Below are 23409 nucleotides of genomic sequence, written 5' to 3'. Positions count from 1 at the left end.
TTCATCCCTCGCATCCTGCTGCTCGTCATCACCACTTCGGAGGCTCTGTTCGGGTCACAGTGGTGGTCCGAGGGGGGACGGAAAAGGGAGCTGCAGGCTGTGGATAGCTTCAGTAACGGTATATAAACATGTTTGAGGGCCTGCTGTGTGGAGGATTTACTGTGTGAATATCCAGAAAGTGTGTTTGGAATTGTGTGCTCATTTACTACTGTAGTTGACTGTGCTAAAAAAAAAAAAACATTTTCCACAAAATGCTTGTTTTCTCCATCTTTTGGTCAGAAACTGGTGTTTTTATTGAAGCCAAATTATTTTCCCACTAAATAATAGACGCTTTCTTTTCTGGTTAAAGAAGAGCTCAGAGCTACTTTCTCTTGATTGAATGTCTGTACGTATTATAAAATTCGAGGGTGGAAAAGCTCAAACACAAGAATGAGCAACACATTGCCGACTGAGGAATCGTGTTTCACAAACAGTTTCTTTACATTCTATTAAATCATGTTATTACGGCACGTTTTCATAAAACAAACATCGTTCACTCCTCATCCAAATGAAAAATGCTACATAGTTGCGCAGTTAATTACGTCGTAGTGGATAAACTTCAGCTGCTGGGCCTTCCATGCCAAATAGTGAACAAAGTAAATTGTAATTACATTACATTACTTTAAAGTGAGTGTACAACACTTGATGTCCATCCATCCATATCATGAGATGTTGCTTTTTTCGTATCGGTGCAATGCATCATGGGATATATTGCTTTTCCAAGTGGCACTCAGTTGATACATTGTGGGACGCATTGAAACAAATTCCAACAGCACTACAAAATACCAAAGTTGCTCTATGGCGAATAGAGAGTGATTCTGAGCACTTTCGCACAGTGGACGCTGAATATGGAGTGTGTGCGGGACTGGCGGATTGGTAGACAATTCTGGCTTGGTATGGCAAGGTTGTGTGGCGGTGCAGTTTGGTTGGCTCAGCGGTCGCAGACCAACCCCTCACCCCTTGCCCGCGGCGCTTCTGTGAGGACCTTCATGAGAGGAGCCTTTGTTCTGGTCCGGCGGCCGCATCAGTGACTGAATGAGCAACGGCGGTGGCGGCTTTCTTCAATGGCGGCTGTTTGTTTACACCAGCCAGTCCCGTCATAGTTCATTAGCAGCCCAGCCCACCGACAACCTCTGATGTCCTAACGGCCAACGAGTGCCTTGCTGCTCATCAGCCCTGAGCCTCAGCATTTCGGTATGAAGGGGAGCTCGCCCTCCTCCTCCAACTCACACATTCCCACTAAGTCACAGTGCACATGCGTAGCCGTACATGTGCGCACACAAAAGTCTCAGCGAGGAGGGCAGAGGGGGAATCCTTTCATCATATGCCCGACGTCAGTGAAGCTACAAAGACGGCGAGCTTTGCATCATAGAGATGTGAGACACCTGCCGCCCACACGAACAAACACACGAAGATACACAAACGACACAAACACATTTGTTAATTACTGCCGCCATCTACTGGCCACGGGGCAAAAAAAACCAAAACACTAAAACGTTCTGTATTCCAAAACTAGTTTAGTGAACCCTTGTCACAGTTCGAAATTCACCTTTTGGCTCATTCTCACTCTTTAAAAAAACTCACCTACACCTGGTTTCGTGCTCTTTCTATACACGCTAAGATTAAAAAAGATGGCATTAAAGCCCAAGGCTGACAGGAAAGCAGTAATTGGCATCAAGGAGGTATGTTAAAGTCAAACATCATTCAGTAGTCCTGATTTGTCTAGCACATCTAAAACGCCATCCATTGATGCACTTCATTTTTTCCCCCTCATCACATGTAACGTCTCTCACATTTTACAAATGTTAATTAAGTAAAAAAATTGCTAAGTACATACCCTGCAATGCCATTCAACGATGATATAATTTACTAACCTCCTGAATGGCTCTTCCCAGCTTTTCTTGGCTTTGCACGACTCTCCTGAGGGACACACACACACACACACACACACATCCCGGTTCTCTCTTACTAACACAGTGATGCTTGGCTTATGAGTTTAATTCAGGCTGTGACCACGCTCATAACTCAAAACATGTTTCTCAAAACACCTCCTGAAAAACACCAAACGATTGCAAAGCACTCTTAACTAACATTAAAGCTAAAAACTTCTTCCATATTATGAAAGTCTTGTAACTCAATTCACACTCAAAGCTAACCTGTGTATTCTCCGAGCAAGGCTGATGGTGAAGTCTGCAGTGCAGTTAGGCTGGTATGTGGATGGTACGACGAGGTAAGCTCCAAGTGGAAGAGTGCAGGACAAGCTGACAACCTGAGTGAAGCGGTGGGGAACACAGCTGGCAACGGGGTCCTCACTGGGAATGGAAGGACTTTGCTCCCCGGCTGCTATCTGAATAAAGCAGAGAAGTCATCCAAGTCAGACTTTAAAGTCATTTGAGACGATTGAACAGATGAGCAGTCACCTTATAAATATGGAAGCCGATGGGGAGCAGATCAGTGTCGGGACGGCTCTGGTGTAGGTTAACCTTGACGTTGAGGCACTGCAAAATTGGCTCGTCGCAAACCGAAAACGGGAAGCAAGGGTTCTGCACGTGTGACGAGAAGTTCCTGCTTCCTCCGGCAGACCTTCCTGCCACCCACGAGCCTCGGAAGTGATTGGTCTCCCACTCTCCGTCTGCAGTTAACGGCAGGAGAGGTGCTGGGCTCTTCAGGGCACTAAGGAGGGCACGTTTCATGACAGATCAATTCAACAGGACCATAACAAATTTATATTACTACAATACTCTGTCATTTTCAACATAATGAGGCCACACATTAACTTCATGTATTATTAATTTGGCAAAAAAAAAAAAAAAAAAGTGTTTTTCGGTTTAAAAAAAAAAAAAGGGGTTTTCTGTTAAAAAAACAAACAAAAAAAAAAACAATGAGGGCATTTTAACCCCAAACTTCTGAACGGGAGTGTATGTGAAATCGAATCCAATGACAGCATTTTAGCATTAGCGCTGTGCTTACCTGACGGATGAGGTAGAGGAGGAGAAGATCCTGATGAGGAAGCGGGCCTCTGCTCCTTGCTGGTAGGTGCTGGGGATCAAAAGGTAGTGTCCGGGCTCCAGTATCCCGTGGAGCACAACCTCCCTCTGGTGTGCGTGGCAGTGAGTAGAAGCACATGGTGGTTTGTTCAAAGTACGGCTCAGATTAAAACGTTTCTTCTCCACCTGGCGAGAGAACAAAGTGTTGACACAAAGCTACACACACGTCACTTCCAAACACGTGATGGCACAAACCTTCCACATGTGTAACGCAATGGCCTGGTCGTGCTGGCGCCTCGCATCGACCTCGAGGGCCATGTCTGCAAACTGTCTTGGCTTTCTGTGCTGAAGCAGAGATACAAAAACCTCGCCTTTCTCGCGCATCTTGAGCCAGAATTTGGGGTTAGTGCCGTAGCAGCTGCTGTTTCGACTTCCGCCAGAGGAGGAGTTTTTTACCCAGCGTCCGGCGAGGTGATGGCAGTGAGGCAGTGGGTTTCCTGTTTGGGTGTGGCCATGTAAGTGGCTTAAAGGGGAAGTCAAGTCAAAAAATGTCTTTACAATAAGCTGTTCTTTGCAACCCCACTCATCTTAACATGGAATTTTGAATAATATTCTGCTTGAGGAATACGAAATAAAGATTAAAATCCACACTTGCTGTCGACTGACAATTATATCAGAATATCGCAGGGCTGAGCTTGCCAACGTCACGTAAGCAAATCCAGTTGATGGCGCAATTGTTATTCACTTCACACAAGCAGTGGGGTAAGTGAAGGATGCGCATTCCTCAAATTTTTCATTGTAACACAAAAAAAATGAAAAAAAAGAAGTCAAGGTACTACAGTAAAGTACAAATAGAGACAATGTTACAGAATAAGAGAATTACCAGTGTAGATACTTTGTAGGTGTCCCTCCTCACTGATTGGGTAGCCTACTGTGACATCATCAAAGTGGGACAAGAATTCAGTCTCATCCAACCAGAAGTCCCCCTGTGCCGCCCTGCCTTGGATGTCCAACGCATCGACTGAATCAAGTGAGCGCCAACCCGCACCACTATATAGGCAGACGAAGATGGAGCAAATGAGGGTGGATTTACACATTTTAAAAAAGGTTTTGATGAACAAAGGTTGGAACGGGGTTGTGGGCCGACAATTTTTATAAATAAGGCCGCAGGGTCGAGGCCCGATGAGTACCAACATAGGGTCCGGAGGGCGAGGGACTGACAGTCAAAAAAGGGTCAAGTGCCCAGCTCTGATGATTCCCAAGAAATGAACTTGTTGGAACGTGTGTGAAAAAAAAAAAAGAATGGGCCAAAATTTCTCCACAACATTGCGGGAAAACTAACCACCAGTTTTCACAAATGCTTCATTTCAGTTATTGTTGTCAAGGGTGATACAACTATTTAGGTTCAGGGGGTAATTACTCAAATACATGGAGCCTGTGATAGATTAGAATTTTTTTTCCTTTAATAAATAAAATGATCATTCAGCCCTGTCATTGTGCCAGTTGCGTTTGAGACAAAATAACAAGCCTCACCCCTCAGTCCAGGCTCCACCCCAGCAGCACCTCCCCCAGGGGTTTCTGATCCTGAACAGCCGCACTGGGCTTCCGGCTATCGTCTTCACATCCAGCCACTCCATCACAACCATGGCATGGTGCTGGCCCGACTCACTGTCTCCTAACAGCAGGTTACATGGCTAATCAGATGACGCCATAAAACTTGTTGAATGTGCACAAAAACATAACACACCTCCTGGGATGCTTTGAGTGGAGCAACTAAGTGCACACATGGCTCTCAGGGGATATATGATGTCTAGTTTCAGCCTTTTCCTCATGGCCTGATTGTGGTTCTTCTCTGGTGTATGCTGCTCCTCCTCTGAACCAAAGTGAGACAAGCTCCAGCACTCTGCAAGACCGCCGGTCAGGTCCACTAAGGCCTCAGACACCTGGCCGGCCCACAGGTGCTCGTATGAGCCGTGGTGTCTGAAAAGCAAGGAGAATGGGTACAAATGGGATTTGATGGTATATCCATTTATGTGTTCCAAAGAAACGCATTGGTGTTATAACTCTTAGCAGTTACGGTTAAAACAATTGTTTATTAGAATATTTTATCCACTCGCCATGACAAACACAATGAGCAAAACATGGTCTGATACAAAAAATTGGGACAATGCCTTTTCTCTGACTGATCAACCCATGATCGGCTGCTTTTTAATTGTGCCAAAAAAAACTGATCTCATTTGGCCAATCCTTTCTTGACTTGCTATTTTTTAATGATGCCAGAAAAACAACCTGAATGTTTGGCTACTTACTTGGCATACGCCTTCTCTAGCAAAGCCACCCAGAAGGCAGAAGGGGCGTGGCAGTGTGAGAAGCAGAGAGCCGAATCAACACAAGGCAGACGGTCATCGATGATCACCTCCGTCCAGTGTCCCTTCTCCCAAAAGTGAAAGTGAAATGATCCTCTGTACTTGCTGTCACCCCACAAGGGCTGGTGGGGAGGAAAAACCTACAAAAAAGTCAGTGTGAGTGAGGCATTTAAATAATCATCTAACACAGAAAGGCTGATTATGATCACAATTAAAGATTGTTTCCCATACCTTGTCCAGAAGATGTTTGTTCTTGAGCAGCACGGAGCTTGCACATAGAAACCAACAGTCTCCCAGCAAGCCTTGCTTGGCATGACTCAGGTGCATGTTGTCATGGTAGACAACTGGTGACCGGCAGATCTCCTGACAAGAGGGGGAAAAAAAACAAGTTAAGATAAAAAATAACTACAGTGATATAATGCAGTGGTTCTCAAAAATTGGTACCAGTGCGCAGGTTATCTCGACTTTTCTACAATATTGTAATTTATTAAGATGCACTAGCACATGCTACAGTAACTTAAAAAAAATGTCGCCAACACCGACAATGTAGGAAATGCTCAGTCATGTTGCACCCCTGAACTGGGTCTGACCTGTGGACGGAGCCAAGTGATGCGGCCCTGCAGTCTGGAGATGGGCGTGGAGCTGTCACAGAACAGGGACGAGTCATCAGAGGGGAAGTCCAGGTCCTCAAAAAGATCATTGCCATCACCACACGCTGTCCTTTTGCCTGCCTTCATGGCTCCAACTTGCTGTATGGTGAGGTCTTACAACCATCACCAACTTCCAGACCATTCCACTTGGAAAATAGAACAAAAAAAAAAAACAACAAATTACAATCACTGCCTTGAAAATCCCTAGTGTTTCCCAGCATTTACAAAGACATTGCAGATATTTTACAAATCTCATTTAAGTTTATCACTTATTTCCTTGTCATTAATTAGTACTCTAATATTAGCCAGGAATAAAAATGAATACTTTGGTGGAATCTTGCTGTTGTTTCATGTTTAATTCCATTATAGTGTTTCTTCATCTGCATTTAAGTCATCATTCTTTGGTTGGCTTTCCCTGAATGCAACTTGTGCACCGATAAAAGAGAAGAGAAGAGTGCATCTTTCTGCTTCCTCCCAGTGCAACTTCTAAAAGTCAAAAATATATTCCTTTGCATTTATCATTGTGTGTAAATTCCAAAATATGCGTTGACTGACTTACCATTTTTGTAAAGCGATATTATGCACACTATTAGTGACGTCACGTCAGTTTTGTGGTTACCATCACAGTGACAGGTGACAGCTCAAGGAGGGGTACTGTAATTAGTGACCAACGACGAGTTCCGATTTACGTACACGATCGTGTTATGTCGCTGCCGGAGCAACTGAATGTCATCGTAATCCGAAAACTCTTGTACAGCGGTACAGACGATCGTTTTCACTCTCACCTGCTTCGAGCATCTTCTCCCTTGTCGTCATATCGTCATAGCGTCTAACTAGCGTTAGCCTGTGCACTGGATATGATCATCTATGTCCACACAAACCCGTCCTGTTATGGTTTATGAGCTGTTGTTACGAGTACGAGATTGTACGACAAAGTGTGGATTTGTCTTTCAAAAGCGTGCCGTGTCACATCGCTAAGTGTGAACAAAATGTGTGAAAAATAAAAACACTTCCGGTCGGACAGTTCATTCAAGTGCATCCTTCCTGTTCTTGTGTTGTTCAACACTGCTGCCCCCTCCTGTTGCTGTGGCGAATTACATGTTCATGTCCCCACCCAAAGTTATCGAAAGGGTCGTCGTTTTACATTTTAAGTCTGGTTGAGTATAAAAGTGCTCATATACTTAAATTTATAAAAAGAAAGGACTTTGAAATTTATCTTTAATTTGACGATTTTTTAAACCCCGAAAGTTGGTAGTTTTTAGGATCGCACAGGGTATGACGCTTTCATCACTGAATCATCCTTCCAGTCGACAAATCAAACAATTCTCTTAATTAAGGCCACGGATGGCAAATGTCTTGATTCTTCTCACCTGTTGGGTCATTGCTCCCGATAGTTCACGTCCCTCCATGTCGCTGCTGACCTTGTTTGTTTTCCACTTGCAAAGGCCAACATCTTAGTCAATTAAGAACTGTACATCCCTTTATCTATTCTTTTATTTTTTATTTATTTATTTAAAAAGAGTTGTGTCATCATTCAAATTGACTAAAAAAAGTCATGGCTCATGTTTTACAAAGTAAGGACTAAAACGTACACACATCCTAAGTGGGTATCTGATGTCAATTCAACATCAATATGACATAAATTGAATGATTTTGATGTCATATTGACACTGAATTAACTTCAGATGCCCACCGAGGTTTTCAAATGTAGGGAGTAAAACTAAGTTATAGTTAATATTTTTTGTAAAATCCCAGAAAAGGACCAAAACATAAATTCAGAAGATGTTGTGTTTAATCTAATCTGGACATTTTACTGCAGAGTGTTTTCCATCTCATGCTCTAATTTTCTTATTAATTTAAGTATTTAATGATAATTTCCTTGGCAAGTATGTATATATTTTGCAGTTTTCACACTAAGTAAATCGAGACGAGATCATCCTTTTTTTCAGTGTATGTAGTTTTCTGTTTGTCACTTTTATGTTAGTTGATGTCCCGAGATTTTTTCCCCATTCCCATAAATATGGGAGAAAGTACCATGAAAAATCTCTACTTGACTTTATCTCATAATTTTCGTTGCACTTCAATTAAGAAAGAGACCACTAGATGGTAGTAGAGACACACAAGAGACATTTTTCTCTTGAAAACGTGTCTACGAATTCTTTTTTGCAAGTACTTGGCTTTCAAATGGATCTGCATTTTCACTTTCATGATCCACAACCTGGTGTGAGAACCTGAAAATATTCAATGCTAATTTGAATATGCTGATATAAATATGTCAAACCATGCCCCCACCCCCGCCCTCCTCTCCCCAGTTCCATACTTTGCTGCTGGCACCGCCATCAAAGCTGAACAAACGTTTTTCGCCTGTCGCATGAATGCATCCCAAATGACAGTCAGGACTCAGGAGGCACGCTCACAGCCACGGTTACATCACCTTCACTCTTCTGCACCAGCGCACAGAGTGCTTTTTGATGAATAATACAGAGCGACTGGCGATAGAGGGCCGAGGACGTTATGGCTCGCTTGATGACAGCGGGATGAAGGGGCACGCACCATTAGAGAAGTCATGTACAAATAAAAAATACTCACAACGGTGTGTTATAGGTGTGACTTTATTTCAAAACAGGGACACTACATGGAATGACTTGTTTAAATGAAGACGAGGCCTCGAGGAGGGGTTCTTAAACTTTGTATAGAGGCTCTATCTATCTGTACAGTATATACATATATATATTCAGTAGTGCATTACATTACCTGCATACATTAACAATGGTGTGTTTTGACCATATAATTGACATATAGTGTACTCCATAAACTAATGGTCAGTATATATAATGTTCAGATAATGAGCCGACCAAGTTTGAGAACCCCAAGTTTACGCACACGCGCACACAGAGAGGAAACCATGTCACGAAAGTCAAGCACACACAATGGGACGTCCTCAATTGCAAAGTCCAAAACGACTCTGTTAAACCTACACCGGAAAGCCGATCTTACAAACTCGACTAATTCTAGCGTTTATTTGTTCCTCTGGTCCATTACTGCCAACGTAAGACAGGCAGTTAACACGGAGTTGAGCGTGCGCAATGTATAATTAGGCGAACAAAAAAGAGAGGGATGCAACATCTGAAGGAGAAGAGGCTCCAAATGATTACACATTCACTGCGCTTCCTTCCCCCTTGCTGCACACATAACCGCCAATTAGAAGAGAGGTGGAAGAGGAGCAGCCAGAAGTCTATTTGTGTCGCTATCTCTGCTGCTCCCCGAGACTCCCAGTCAAAGAATATAGAAGTGAAAAACAAGAAGGAAATAAATAAAGAAAGAAATCACAGCCTTTCACATCCGGTTGGGCTGATTGGCCGAGACTGGAGTCAAGGCAGATCTGGGCCACAGTTGCACTCATTGTTCAGTGAGCTTTTCTACACAGTCCAACCCAGCGACAGCAATGAATGTTGATTGTGACCTTTTGGGTCGGAACCACAGTGTGACTCTTGTGTGGGGGTGGTGGGGGTGCAGAGGAGCTGCGTGCCTCAGGATTTGCATGCGCCCACTCGCCCGCCCGTCATAGCCCGGGGGCATTCTTCGCTCTTTGCTGACGTTGTCGGGGCGAACCTCGGGGCACAGTCAACGGTCGATGGTTTCTATGCGATCCATACCAAACTCACCGACAGCGTTGAATGTTCTCCGAGGCAAGCGGGACGGCGGCGCTGAACAGGATGTGGTTCCAACCACAGAGGAGGAGCGGGTTATGACTCATGCGCGCTTAAACAGGAATACGAACGAAGACGCTTTATTGCATTCCAGTGCTCCCCCGCTATATTGGAGTTTTTGAATACATAGTTTTTTCGTTTTTTTTTTTTTTTTTACAATATGCCGTGCACTTTTGTAAGATGCAATGGTGTGGTCAGGTTAAACATTTCGGTGTGTAAATCAGTCCGCTTTTGTTTGATGTGTCAGTTTGACAGTAAACTTAATCTGCGAGTCATAAAGCACGCTTTACCTATTATTTGGAGAACTGCGTGAGTGAGAGAGTAAGAATGTGCTTAAAAAAGCTTTACTTTAAAAGGTTTGTTTAGTAAGTTTAAATTTGTTTAGCGCATGCGGTGATGGACAAAACTAAAACAATTTATGGTCTCTTTATATATTAGATTTTCACCATTGAACGTATCTCTCGTGATAAACGGGGGTTCACTGTCACGCATTACCGCCATGTTACCGCCTTGATCAGAGCTCTGTGAAGTCTTCATTTTTGTCTTCAGTGCAAAAATGGTTGACATCTGCAAAACACAAAGAAGAAAAGCTTGTTTTTATAATTAATCGTTACAACAGTTGTGAGTCATGAAGCGAACAACGAAAACAAGTCATTGACCCACCACCCTCCGCAAATATGTTTATTGTGGTTAAGTTCAGACCACAAGTACGACACAAACTATACTCCCGAAACAATTGAATATAATTTCCCTTCAATATAAATAATTTGATTATTAAAAAATGCACATGCGGCAAAGACACTCGTAACTCATGCGATTGTCACTGGTTGGTAATTGGCTAAGGAAAAGGCAGGATGAGTGAATTGAATGGATCTTAAAACCAACAAGAAACTGTCAAGCTTCTCCACATGATGAGCTACTATCACCATCACCTCATAGATTGCTAACGTGTCAGATTTAGTTTTTACCCCATTAATATTCATGAATTATCCTGTAGAGTTGGTGAAAATGTGTGTGTGTGTGTTTGGGAGTTAAAAAGCTTTGATCCTGCAAAATAATGTTCTTGCTTCATACTCGTGATTTGCATAGCAATCGATTAATTGGTGGATAAGATATTGTATTGTTTGGAACTCAGTCTCAAATTTTCAGAATCGATTTGATTCGATACGCAAGGCCCCGATTCGATTCGTTGTTGTAATAAATATCAGGTGTGACATTGGGCAGAATTATATTATATTATATTATATTATATTATATTATATTATATTATATTATATTATATTATATTATATTATATTATATTATATTATATTATATTATATTATATTATATTATATTATATTATAAATATAATTCTAATTAATTTTATATTATAATATAAAATTAGAGGCTGTCAAGGTTCTTATGGACACATAAACCGAGGAACAATGCCTCCATGTCCCACTGTGCAGCCTGGCCTTTCATCCGTTGAGAGCTCCTATTGTCATAAGCGGGCTCTTGCTCCGAGGGGAACAAATATCGGCAGTGTCACCCCACCGCGCCGCGCCAGCCGGGGCTGACGTCAGGGTGCCCAACGCGCATCTATGAACATTTGTTACCCCCCTTTTTATCGGCTTAGGTTGCTGATGTCAACGTGCAAGGGGGGGGGGGGGGGCGGTGGGGGTGCTGAATCCATTACTCTGCTGGGGCGGGAGGCAAATGTCAGCCCACAGCGCCAACATGCTCTCCGCCCCACGGATGAGAAATGCATCACGTTATTGCAGCTATAATTCAGAAAGCTATAAAAGAGAGACAATTGGCTCTTTGAGTTACTGCTTGCGCACACTCTCGCCCTCTGTTAATATATGAAAGAAATACATGAGCCTATAGGAAGCTGCATTTATAGTAAATAAAACATTAGTATAAAATGCTAACTGCCTGCTGGATGAAAGAAGGTTTTTATTACCTCCATCGAGCACAAACGTAGAAGGGCAAAATATATTGCTTTTGTTAGTTGATTGGTTTGTGTCGAAATTAGCAGGATTGTGTAAAAATGTTACCACAAATGACCCATTCGACATTGTTGAGAGGTGGCACATGTACAGAGCATTGTTGCGTCCCAGTCCAGTATAAGAACGAGCACGCCTTTGCATTACTTTGTTGAATGCAGCTGTTGCAGGTTTATCCGTTGCTTTTAGTGGGAAATTTCTCAACCCCCTCTTGAGCCTTGGGAAACAACCTTTACATATTGGAACATGTTGATGCTGATGGGAAAGTTGGGGATTCCACTTCAGTGGATCTGTCTGAGAAAACTTTGTATGATTCTAAGTCCATGAAAACCAACGAGTTTAAAGCTAATGTCTCGAATAAAAAACGCGTGCTGTTTTGATGAGAAAATAGCAGCCATGTGCTGCGTTAGACGGATCTTGATGTATAATTTCATTGGGTTCGAACCAGGATGCGAGGAAGTTTTGCCATAATTGTCACGTTTGCCAGATTTACAGGTATCACAAACCCCGGGCATTCCAATAGTAGTTTCGCTCCAGGGTCGAACTTCATGTCTTAAGCAGTCCAGCAGGTGATGCAGCAATGAGAGAGCATCGAATGTTCCTGTTGCCGAGATCATCCAAGGGGCTTGAGAGCAATTCATTCCAAATTGAAATGTCTGCTAAGCCTACTGTTGAGAGTTCAAGAGAGATTGGGATGAAGAGATTCGTCTTGTGTTGTTTGTCGCCAAAGAGGGTGGACAAGAGTCTCTTGGGGTCAGGTCCAATGAGCTGGTTTTTGGACACCACTTCATGATCCTTTGGCTTCGTTGAAAGAGAAACTCTTGGAAGAGGAGACAGGTGTGCAGACCTGCTTGTTGGAGCATGGACGTGCGTTTCACGATAAACTGCGACGTGCCTGTGAGTGATAAATTAAAAGGAAGGTTTGGGATGATCGAAGGGCCATCTCCGGCTGATTTGAAGTTGCACAAGTTTCTGATTTTAGAAGCGGTTTTCTGGACCGTACTCTGTTGATAGAAAGGTTGGACGACTGAGATCCTGGGACAACACTGTTTTATTTTTTTGTCTGAATTTGGATGCGTGTCAGGTGCGCACGACTTGGGCCGATTGGGCTGGCCTGAAATACTGACGATTCCTCATTGACAGACTCAGCAAACTGACAACGCCCACCTCTGATTATTAACATGAACATTTCAAAATTAATTATTTTATTACGCAAATAAAATAAATCAGCCGTAGTGTGCTAGTGTTGAACCCGATATCCTTGGTGTCGATTTCCACCTTGTTCTTTTCAAACTCAATCGGAGATAAGAAAGTCACACGCCCCACCCCACAATGAGATGAAAAATGGACAAAAGGTCGATGGAGAGGAGAAATGGGGTCTTTGTCATGGCAACCCTCGTGTCAAGCCCCGTGTAATCCACTCCACTCTCACCAACCAGCTCAATGTCTCGCCGTCTAAGACGACCCCGCATCTCTACAGCGCATCTCTTATTTATTTATTTACTTATTTATATTTATATTTGTTTATTTATATTTATTTATATATATATATATATATATATATATATATATATATATATTTCTTTTTTTTCTTAGCTTTTTTATTTTATTTATTTTTCCTTAGCTAGCCCAGCATAAACGCGGGGAGGCCAAACTGCGGGGCTGCAGTCTTACAAAAGGGATACAATCCAGAGCTTATATCACACACTCCCACAGACACGTACCGTACACACACACTTAAATGCTATATTGATGGAGGGAGATAATCTTTTGAAATAACAGATAATTGCACCATATGGCGTGCAGGCGGGCCACTCCAGCCACAGCCTATCACTAACAAATCACCAAGGAGCTTCCTGGTGCAATACTCGTCTATCAAGTGCAGCACCACGAAACTTTTCTCTCATCGCCAGGCAAGCTACTGCAGGCGAGTGACAAAAGCGGTTCGGGAAGAAGTGGGCGGGAAGAGGCGTCAGCTGCTAGACAAAATAAAAAAGGCTCTTTTTGTTCCCAACAATAAGCGATCTTTGGAGCGCTTCCGCAGCTGCAGCCAGATAGGCTTTCATTTGCAACTTCTCCTTTCCTCGACCGAGAGGAGATTTAATGTGGATGATAAAATTCAAGGGGATTAGAATCGTCTTCCAGCAAGAAATGGGGACACAAGTGAGAATTAGCGAAAGAAAACGTTTGTAGGACTGTGGGAGTGGAATGAAACGATGTGCAAGTAGGCAAATCCTTCTACATAACAAAAACAATCCGTACTGCGGCTCTGCTTCACTTCAAAGTTGTCCTAAATTCAAAGATAATTTTCCATCAGAAATAAAGCGTCATAGTCAAAGCATCATGAACTCGCTATGTTTCAAGTAACAAGTTAAAGACTCCAAACTTTCACACAAGCGTAGACCATTATACAGTGTTCGCCCACTGCCTATTTGTAATTCGCGTCTTGCAAATTCACCTATCCTCTGCTATTTGTAGACAAATTTGCCTATTTGGTGCCATGCCGTGACATCTTGATGTCAAAGAAGTACGTACAGGCCAAAGGAGTTTCTATTTGACAAGCCAATGTCCTGCCTGACGCAAAAGTAGTGCTTTGGCACCACGTTGTTGCAATTGTGAGCTTTTTTGGAAGGAGCGGACTAATTTTTTTTTTTTTAATTATGCACAAGTTATTACTGTAATACACCAAAAATAAATCATTTTTTTTTCTTTGTCATCAGTGGCACCTGGAGTCTCAAAAGATTTATTTATATCTCAGGTGACTAACATTCCAAGTATTTTGCTAGACTTTTGAGACATATATTTCTCCAGAATATTTTGTTGGGACTTGTTGCAGCACTTAAGGGCATTTGACTTTCAAGGTTCCACAGCGTTACATAAATATTCGTTTCACGTGCGCGAATGATTGAGATAAATATCAGCAGTATCTTCCGGAAATCCAAAAATGCACTTCCAGAGAGGGTGATCCATGGAGAAGGGAGTGGGAAGGAGGAAGTGCCCGTGGTTTGTCTCTGGGGTGGCCTGATGCACAAGTGGGCGCGGTTTGAATGTAGCTGCATGTCCAGCATATACTGTACTTTTGCACTTAATGACTACCAGACCTGCGGAATGCCTCTGGGGGGCCTCATGCAGCCCCCTCGCCCGCCCTCTCAAAATGCCTACACATGCATATGCTTCACTTTAAAGGCAGGATGTTGTCTAAATGCGCTGTGCTGCTGCCCCCACTGAAAATAGAACATAAGCCACAGTTTTCATAAAGAACGACCTAAATATTCTAAGTATGTGAAGTAATTACAGTCTGCGGTTCTTTTCATCCATATGTAGTTCTGGCTGCACATACTGAGGCAAACCTGCACAAAGATGTACTCTAGTCTGGCCATTGTACTGAAACAACCAGCTGAAAAGTAAAATTAATCAAATTGCAAAATTATAAAACTACAAACACTCAAAGCCTAAATGCTGAAGTGGTGTATGAGCATGCCGATAATAACACCTTGTTTAGTTGTTGTTCCTCTCTACCGATCTCTCAGCAAATGTCTGATTTTTGGATGTCTCTAAAACTGGTTAGAGACTAAATATTTAATTATAATAAATAAGTAGAATTTAAATATATATATATTTTTTCTTATTTAATTTAATTTTATATATATATATTATATATTTTTTCTTCTTTTTTTTCTGACTCTCAAGTGTCAGTCTTGGTGCAAGAGAGTTCAGAGAAAAGTTTTTCCCCCACAATAGTTACTAGATAAGATAGCAGTTATCTTACCTACTTCTACTCCTTCTACTACTCGTACATCTCTTTGCTCCACGCTGCCTCTTAAAGGTCAGTCATGGTACTACGATTGACATTGTGGGCTGTGTTGGTTATCTCAAGTGCACCACAAACTATAAGAGGAGCAGCTACACATTTCTCTTATCTCATGTGTGAGGTCTGTTCCAATAAAAAAAAAAAAATCAGACGCAGTGTTAAAAAATGTTTATCCCGCTTAAGGGGACAAATGAATGTTACAAGACAGTAAAAGCGCCAATAAAGCGCAATGGACACATTGTAACAAAAGGTGGGGAGTATGCTCAACAAGTGCGACGACATAAACCAAAAACAAAGATGGTGTCGCTGGTGCCTTGGGACTGATTGGCAGGGTGGGGTCACCGGGTGACCCCTGACCTTTTTAACCCCTGAGGAATGTTGTCGTGCTGGTGCGCGTATTGTTCCTGCCTCCCCGAGGAGACTCGGCCATGCATCAGATGACTGTGAACATAGACTGTTCCTGAGAGCTTCTTCTTCTTCTTCTTTAACCCCCCCTTGCACCCCACAAAAAGCATCTCTTTCTTCACCATAATCCTTCCTTCTCTACTCTTCAAGCCCAGATTTGGACAAACAAAAGTTAGCGACAAGTCTGAGAGTGCGCTGTTGTGCGTTTCGTGTGCACATGCATGCAAAAAGGTCACTGACCTTTTTTTTTTTTTTTTAGGGACTCAGAATGCAGATAAAGTGCTGAGAAACCTTCAGGCGCCGTGATGTGTTGCCAGAGGAAGTCAGTGGCGCGAGAGGGGAGGCTGACAGATGAGAGAGGCAGACAGACAATTACCGACCAGGTATGTCTACCCATCTAGGGCTGGTCAGAGGAAATGGAAGAATTTATGATGTCATAAAAAAGTGCCAGCAGAGAGGTGCCGGAGAACAGGTTGTCTCTGGAGCTGGAGCCATAAAAAGACTCTTGGGGTTTCCGCTCCCTCCCCCTGACGACCTCATGAGATGATAACAGTCCACTGAGCGCCAGTAGCTCAGTGCAGAGTGCATAATTCAACTGGGAGCATGTGATAATGTAGGGCAAAGATTGATAGGGACTCTTAACGCTCAAATCTTCGATAGTCTATCACAGAATTACAATTTTATAGCACAAACCTTCGCCTCGCTTTTGTAGATTGCTCACGCCTGAATTCTGTAATTAAGATTCAGGCATTATCCAATGCAAAAAAAATAAATTAAAAATTGCAAAATATTAAAAACACACACACAAAAAAAAAATCCCACATACCTGAGTTTTCGGTGATCAAATTAGATGAAAACATAAAACCAATAATATATATTAAAATACTGCAAGAAAGGATCATTATAACTGTCACTGTGCACTTACATTTGAACAGACATGTTTCAATATATAGCATAAACCGTATGTACCTTCTGTATTATTTTCCATATAGAATAAACGTAACACTAATGACAAATTTATAAAAAAGTCATTTTAGCATAAATACTGTCACAATATCTGGAAAAAAATTGGCGTGATAAATAAATAAATATATATATATATATATATATATATATATATATCCTGTTCATGGAAATCTGCAAACTTTGAATTGAGGCAACCAGACTCTTCTTTTTCATTTTTATTCCTGTTTTTCAAAAAATAAAAAAATGTCTCGGGTCATTTTGCTATTAAGATAATAATCATATGTACCTTTTGTATTCTATATTGAAACATGTGTCAATAAAAAATAAGTGCAGAGTGACTTTCCGAAGACCCTATTTTCAATTATTCTCAAATATATTTACAAATGAGACGATTATTATTACTATTTACTTCTCGGATCAATTTGCTTTTGCCTCATTAATAAACTCAGTCTTGCTCCAGGTGTAAGGAAAAAGTTATATGAAAATGCTCTGTAAGTGATGTAACACACTACCTCGTATATACACTTTCTACTCTGAAAAGTTGTTAAAAAAAAAAAAGAAAAGAGAAAGGTGGTTACTTGCTCAACAGCCTCGCTAAAGAGGGCTCCCATTGTAAAAAGGAGTGGCTGTACAGCCCCTTTTCCTTTCATCCCTCTGCTGGAGGCACGCTGCCTTTGTCTCCCGGAGGATTGAACAAGCCACCTCTCGGCTATGCTACACTGGTCAAATACCTGGGAACTACCATCGGCCCAGTGGGGAAAAAGGAGAAGTAGGAGGAGGAGGAAGCGGGACCGTAAGAGACGTGGGAGGGGGTGGGGTGTAATGTGTGAGTTTTACTCTCTGATATGGCGAGACTGGACAGCTAAAAGGAATACAAGCTGTTATTACATCTCCAATAGGAAGAAGGAACGAAGAGCACCTGGATCCAAACTACGATTAGAACCAAGTTTAGAATTTGTTTGCAAAAAAAATAAAAATAATAATAACTACCACCAACATCTGCCTTTTAAAGTTTTGTCTGTCATTTGAGAAAAGTAGAATCCGTGCGGGTAATTAGGATCATGTACCCCACCCCCAAGCGTCCGCACACTTTCATGCCAACTCAGCAGTACAGCGCCACTTCCTGTATATGAGGGACCGTATAGGGGTGAAGTGAGTTTAAGTCCTCCCCAAAGCGACCGCAGCCAGCCCCGATGTAAAGCTTTACGTTTCCGGTCTGCACAGGCAGTCTGGGCAGACAGACCTCTCTGTCACACCTCATAAAGCAGAGCTCGAGCAGCAGGCTTGCTTGAACCCGAGGGGGGGGGGGGGGATTTTGCGAAGGGGCTGCCGGCGCTGGGGTTAGATAAGGCAAAATAAGGACAAAAAAGGAAGAAAATATCGAGAGATCCAAGCTTCCACATTGCAAATAGAAAAGCACGAGAAAATTCCTGCGTTAAGGCTTTAATTGCGTCCTCATTTCAAGTCTGTGTCTAATTGTCAGGAGAACGAGGAGCCATCCGTTTATTTTCAAACAGTCCACAAAGAATGCCTGTCATTTCCTGGCGTTCCCCACTTCCATATGAAAGCCCCCCTTTCCTTGAGGAACAATGGGAAAGATTCCAAAATTTCCATGGGGAGTTTCTGGCGCGACCGCATAATAGCGAGCGTGTTGCGACAGGGCCCGAGAGCGCCCGCCTGCGCGCGGACAGAGTTACACCGCGCCATGATTAAAGCGGCCGCGGCGTCTCGTAAACGAGCTGAGTATGTCAGGGGGACTTTTATTGGGCATGGATGGAGACCGAAACCGAGAGCAGATGTTCCAAGTTTAACGGGTTTCGTTCACCTCCCGACCGACTGATCACTGAGTCGCGGGGAAATTACACACCCACGGCGTAAGAGTTTCTTAATTAAGCAAAAGGAGCGCCAGTTCAAATGTCAAACTCTGTTAGGCCCTGGAAAGGCACCTGGCTTGACCCTGGCAGACTTGAGCCTTTGGCTAGACGTGAGGTCGGAGGTCAGCCACTCATCTAGATGGGCAGTATGCCACGACGTCTGAGGCGGGGCGCACCAGGGGGGGTCTGCATGACCTAACTTTTCCATTTACACGGGGAAGCACTAAACACACATATGGACACGGATTCCTGTGAACTCGTTGACCGTCTGACATCATTTACCTGTGAGAGCCCTTTGCGCCATCCAAGTGGTCTTTCCTCACGGAGTCTGCCATGGAAAAAATACAAAAAGAAAAACACAAGTTTGAGGTCAATTTCCATTTTTGGTTCATGTACCCCACTGAGCATCTTTGCTGTGCAGTTTTGTGCTGCTATTTTGCATTTCGCGTGACTTTGATAACATTTATGCATTTTTACAGTCCACTTACTGTTATGTCCTCACATGTGCGTAAGGAGAGCCATAGCCATTGGTGCTTTTTTTTTTAGCCGTTTGTTGAACGTCAGGAGGATACAAACACACTCAGGAGCTGCTATTGATTGCAGCTCACACACCGACACACACACGCAGATGCTCCATCATGCCACACCTCTTAAAGGTTTAATTTACAGACACTGCGCATAAAAGCGCAAACAATAAATCCAATTTCTTACGAGCCCCCATCGGAATCTGAGCCACCCTCAGTCCCTTTAGTTTTACATTGGACCAGTTCTTCTCAATTCTTTTCTGTTCCACCCCACCAGGAAGAAGAAAACCTTTTGCACCCACCCAAATCTCCTTGCTGCGACAATAGATCGTAAGATTTGTCTATGAAAAGGTTACAAGTACACCGCAACTAACAATAAAAAAAATGAAAAAGAAAGAAATACAGCTTAAATTACAGCAAATAATCACTGTATTAAAATTGTTTTTTAGTCTCTCTCTGACTTTCCGTTAATCTCGGTTAAATATTTTCCATGATTTCTCTTAGGGGTTAAGCTCCTGATCTACGCGTGTGTACGGATATTCCGAGCAAAAAAAAACAAAAAAACAAAAATAAACACTACAACTTAGAGCTAATACTTAGTGCACACTTGGACAATGAGAGCACTACTGCCACCTACTGTAGTGCATGTGCAATTACATTTTATTCAAGTACGACAAAATGTACGGCATTGCACCACGCACCCCCGGAAAGGATTGCTTTAGATATCAGATCACGTTTTACGTTCAACTTTAGCTCTGCTGTTTTTATTCACCTCCCGCATGCTACCTGTTTGGTTGCACTCTAAATTATAGCGTGAAATAACGGCATTTGCGCAGTCAGTATTTGACTGACATGATTGTCTCATGCACAACCAACCCAACTGGTTAGTACGTTTTTATCAAAAACCGTCCAAATGAGTTTTAACTCACGCTATTTTTTTTTTTTTGTTGCTTTTTCGAATACTGTATGTGTACAATCGGTTCAAGTGTGCAAGGGGTATAACTATCCAAATAAAATATATATATTATATTGCCTATTTATCACAGATTTTATGCCTGGAACTTATCCCCCGCAATGAAGGCGCGTTCACTGTACATCTCTCCCAGTTGACTCTGAAATAATTCATTTAAGTTTTAGGGCCTGAGAAGACTGAGTGAAGGGGGTGGGGGAAACACATTTTTCTTCCTTCTCATGCATGTGTTCAATAGTTGATTGCAGCAGGAAGTGGATCTGCTGGGACTCATGTGATGAGACTCCCTGATGAAAACAACATTAGATTTTCACGAGCCGAATCGGCAGGAAGGTTATGGAAACAACTGTGGCGGCCTGCGCTTCAGAGCCTCGCAGCTGGATGAAACTCCTCACACGTGGTAATGGGCTACACTGGAGTTAGCATCATTGCTGCAGCGGGTGGGGACAGGATGCGCCAGCATCCACCCGCGACCCCAAACTGTATTAAAACAGATGTGCGCTACGACATCCGCTGTGCTCCTGCAGCGGTCTTTTCCCTGACTATTTACAGCGGAACCTCCGAAATTGAACGCAGTACAAATTCTTCATCCAAAATGTTCTTACGTTCAAATCATTATCCTTTGTGAGAATCTAAAGCAGTGTTTCTCAGCCTTTATTGAGTCAAGGCACTTTGTTTAATTCACATTAGGATCGGCACATGATCAAAATATCATGAAAAGTATATACAATAAGATTAAATAATGATATATGTATACACAAGTTAATGGTACGCCATCTAGTGGAAGAACATTTTATTGTTCTGCCTGTCACTATACGTTGCTGGCATAGAAAAACAAATGTATTATTTGGAGTAAATAAGTGAAATTGGATGATTGGAGGCAGCATACGAATAATGTTTAGAGGCGGAAAAGTGTGATTACAACCATCAAACCAGAAATTGAACTTCAACATTGTTCAAGTTTTTTCGTATAATATGAGCAATATAATTAATATAAAATACACATTTCTTTTTTACCACGTCATCGCTATGGTAAATGTACTTTCACACTACCCTTATCAATTCTGAAGTACCCATAAAATGCCACAACGTGATACAATCTGAAAATTCTGGTGATGTTTCCATAAATAGGTGTGTCGTTGTTCTTTAGTTGTGTAAAACAGTTGGGAACTTCTCTTTGGGCGAGTTATGACTTCAAAGAGTCAATACATGTTTACGAGAAGAGATCACAATAATTCACTTTATATTATTTTCCAAGTGAAAATGGTTTTGAAATGAGAAGAACTTGCAAGTCAACCAGCACTTTGGACTGAACAGTTTCCCCTGTAATTAACACAGTTATTTTTCCCCTGTGCAGACAGACACTTTAACTTGATGAGAAGGATTTTTTTTTCTCAGTAAAAGCCAACACATTGTGTCGTTTCATTAAATCATGCTGTGTTCAATGCACTATTTAATGCAATGCCGCACTAAGCGTCTAGACCTACTATATTCCAGATGGCAGAAGAATTTATGGACACTGCCTCATTAACTGTAAGGCATATTAGTGCTGAGAGACAAGGCTATTTAAAAAAAGGAAGCTGTGTTGCTGATGATGGTGAGTTTAGAAAAGAGTGGACGCCCATTAAAAAAAAATGGCAGTCGAGCCATTTCAGTCTTTTCAGATGCGCAAAGACACTTTGTTCTGCTCTGTTTTACCATCAAACATTGCTGCGTTATTCTAGGATACAATTTTGTTAACATTTTGAACACAGTAGTAGTATTCTTGCAGGGTTCTAGCGAGACACACCATGCGTCATGGCGTGGTCACAGACGGGTGGTGGCTCTCGATGATCGCTGTCTGCCGTTCAGGTGTCTCTCTCCCGCTCTCTCTCCCTCTCTTCTCTACGTGCGCGCGCGTGTGTGTCTGTGTGTGCGTGTGTGTGTGTGTGTGTGTGTGTGAGAGAGAGAGAGAGACAGAGAGAGAGAGAGCGAAAATGGAGAGAGAGAGAGAGAGAGAAAGAGAGAGAGAGAGAGAAAGAGAGAGAGAGAGAGGTTTTTTTCCCTCTTAGCAGACTGGGTTGCTGCTGTAATGTCGATACAATGACAGATGGTCCGCACAAAGCCGGCGCGCATTGTTCAAGCTGAAAAATAATAGCCTCCATTTATCAGACGTTCGCGCACTTTGACACTCAAAGGGAACCACGCGATTGAAAATTAATCAAAGTTAACACTCTTTGGAAAAACTTTACACGCATGCATCTCTTCTCCAACATGCACCACGCGTGGACGCTTCTCCGGAAGCATCGGAGAAGTTGGAACGTGGCTTATTAAATGTCTTATATTTTCCACACAGTCAGCGGTCGATCTTACTAGCTAATATGAAGAAAGATTTTCTTACATATTATCTTTTTTTCCTCATCTAATATATATATATATATATATATATATATATATATATATATATATATATATATATATATGTATTTAAATCCCACACTGACGCGGCACATTCTACTACAATTAGACCCAATATTCCACCCGAGTCATGTGCACATACTCACGCCGATCGTCCAAACGAGCACAATCTCCTCCACGTTCCACGAGTGACCACTCTCACCCACCTCCGTCCGGGAACAACTCCACACCGAATGAGCGCCGGTGCCTGAAATCCACGCATGACGTCTACTTCGGCGGCTCAAGAAAAAGGGGAGGGCATCCGGTTCGCACGGATCACCAGGAGGAACGCGATTGGCTGGCGGGGACATAGCTTGACAAGACGCGCGCTTCCCATTGGATGGTTTGGCTCAAGAGGGCGGGGTCATATTCTGTATTATTCAGGAGAAAAGCGGGTGGGGAGAGAAGGAGGACACTCGGTTAGCGTGCTCGTGTATGTCTGCAGACAATGGCCTGCCTCTCATGCGCATTCCCACAAATAGAAGCATCACACACAGAACATGTGTGTAGTTTATTTCATGTGTAAATCCAATATGAGTTTTTCTTTATGAAATTATAATAACTACAAATCCAAAATGACATTTCCAAATCAAAATGCCCTTTTCAGAAATTTACTGTACTAACCCCTTTCCACAGGTCTATAAATAAATCAAACAGCCGTGCAAAAAGCATTAAAACATTAA

At 42.4% G+C, this 23409-nt stretch overlaps 1 protein-coding gene and 1 long non-coding RNA gene across 2 annotated transcripts; both read right to left on the bottom strand.

The window, feature by feature from the left end:
• Positions 1-269: 269 nt before the first annotated feature.
• On the bottom strand, positions 270-7091 carry capn10 (calpain 10). The gene is made up of 13 exons (XM_088310933.1): positions 6828-7091; positions 5983-6188; positions 5624-5755; positions 5336-5532; positions 4774-5006; positions 4560-4701; positions 3910-4076; positions 3282-3523; positions 3010-3212; positions 2460-2712; positions 2196-2386; positions 1914-1959; positions 270-1424 (listed from the first exon to the last, which is right to left on the bottom strand). The coding sequence occupies exons 2-13, from the start codon at positions 6127-6129 to the stop codon at positions 1383-1385; spliced, it is 1995 nt and encodes a 664-aa protein (XP_088167059.1). The 5' UTR covers positions 6130-6188; positions 6828-7091; the 3' UTR covers positions 270-1382.
• Positions 7092-8636: 1545 nt separating this feature from the next.
• LOC148326018 (uncharacterized) lies at positions 8637-22930 on the bottom strand. Its single transcript, XR_015846223.1, has 3 exons — positions 22834-22930; positions 19079-19124; positions 8637-10319 (listed from the first exon to the last, which is right to left on the bottom strand). It is a non-coding gene; the product is annotated as an uncharacterized LOC148326018 (long non-coding RNA).
• Positions 22931-23409: the final 479 nt, after the last annotated feature.

This window comes from Idiotropiscis lumnitzeri, chromosome 12 (assembly GCF_059441095.1).
Source record: "Idiotropiscis lumnitzeri isolate Australia: NSW breed Sydney's pygmy pipehorse chromosome 12, RoL_Ilum_1.0, whole genome shotgun sequence".
Lineage (NCBI taxonomy): Eukaryota > Metazoa > Chordata > Actinopteri > Syngnathiformes > Syngnathidae > Idiotropiscis > Idiotropiscis lumnitzeri.
Note: the sequence above shows the minus strand (reverse complement) of the source record. Positions and strands in the feature narration are given on the sequence as shown.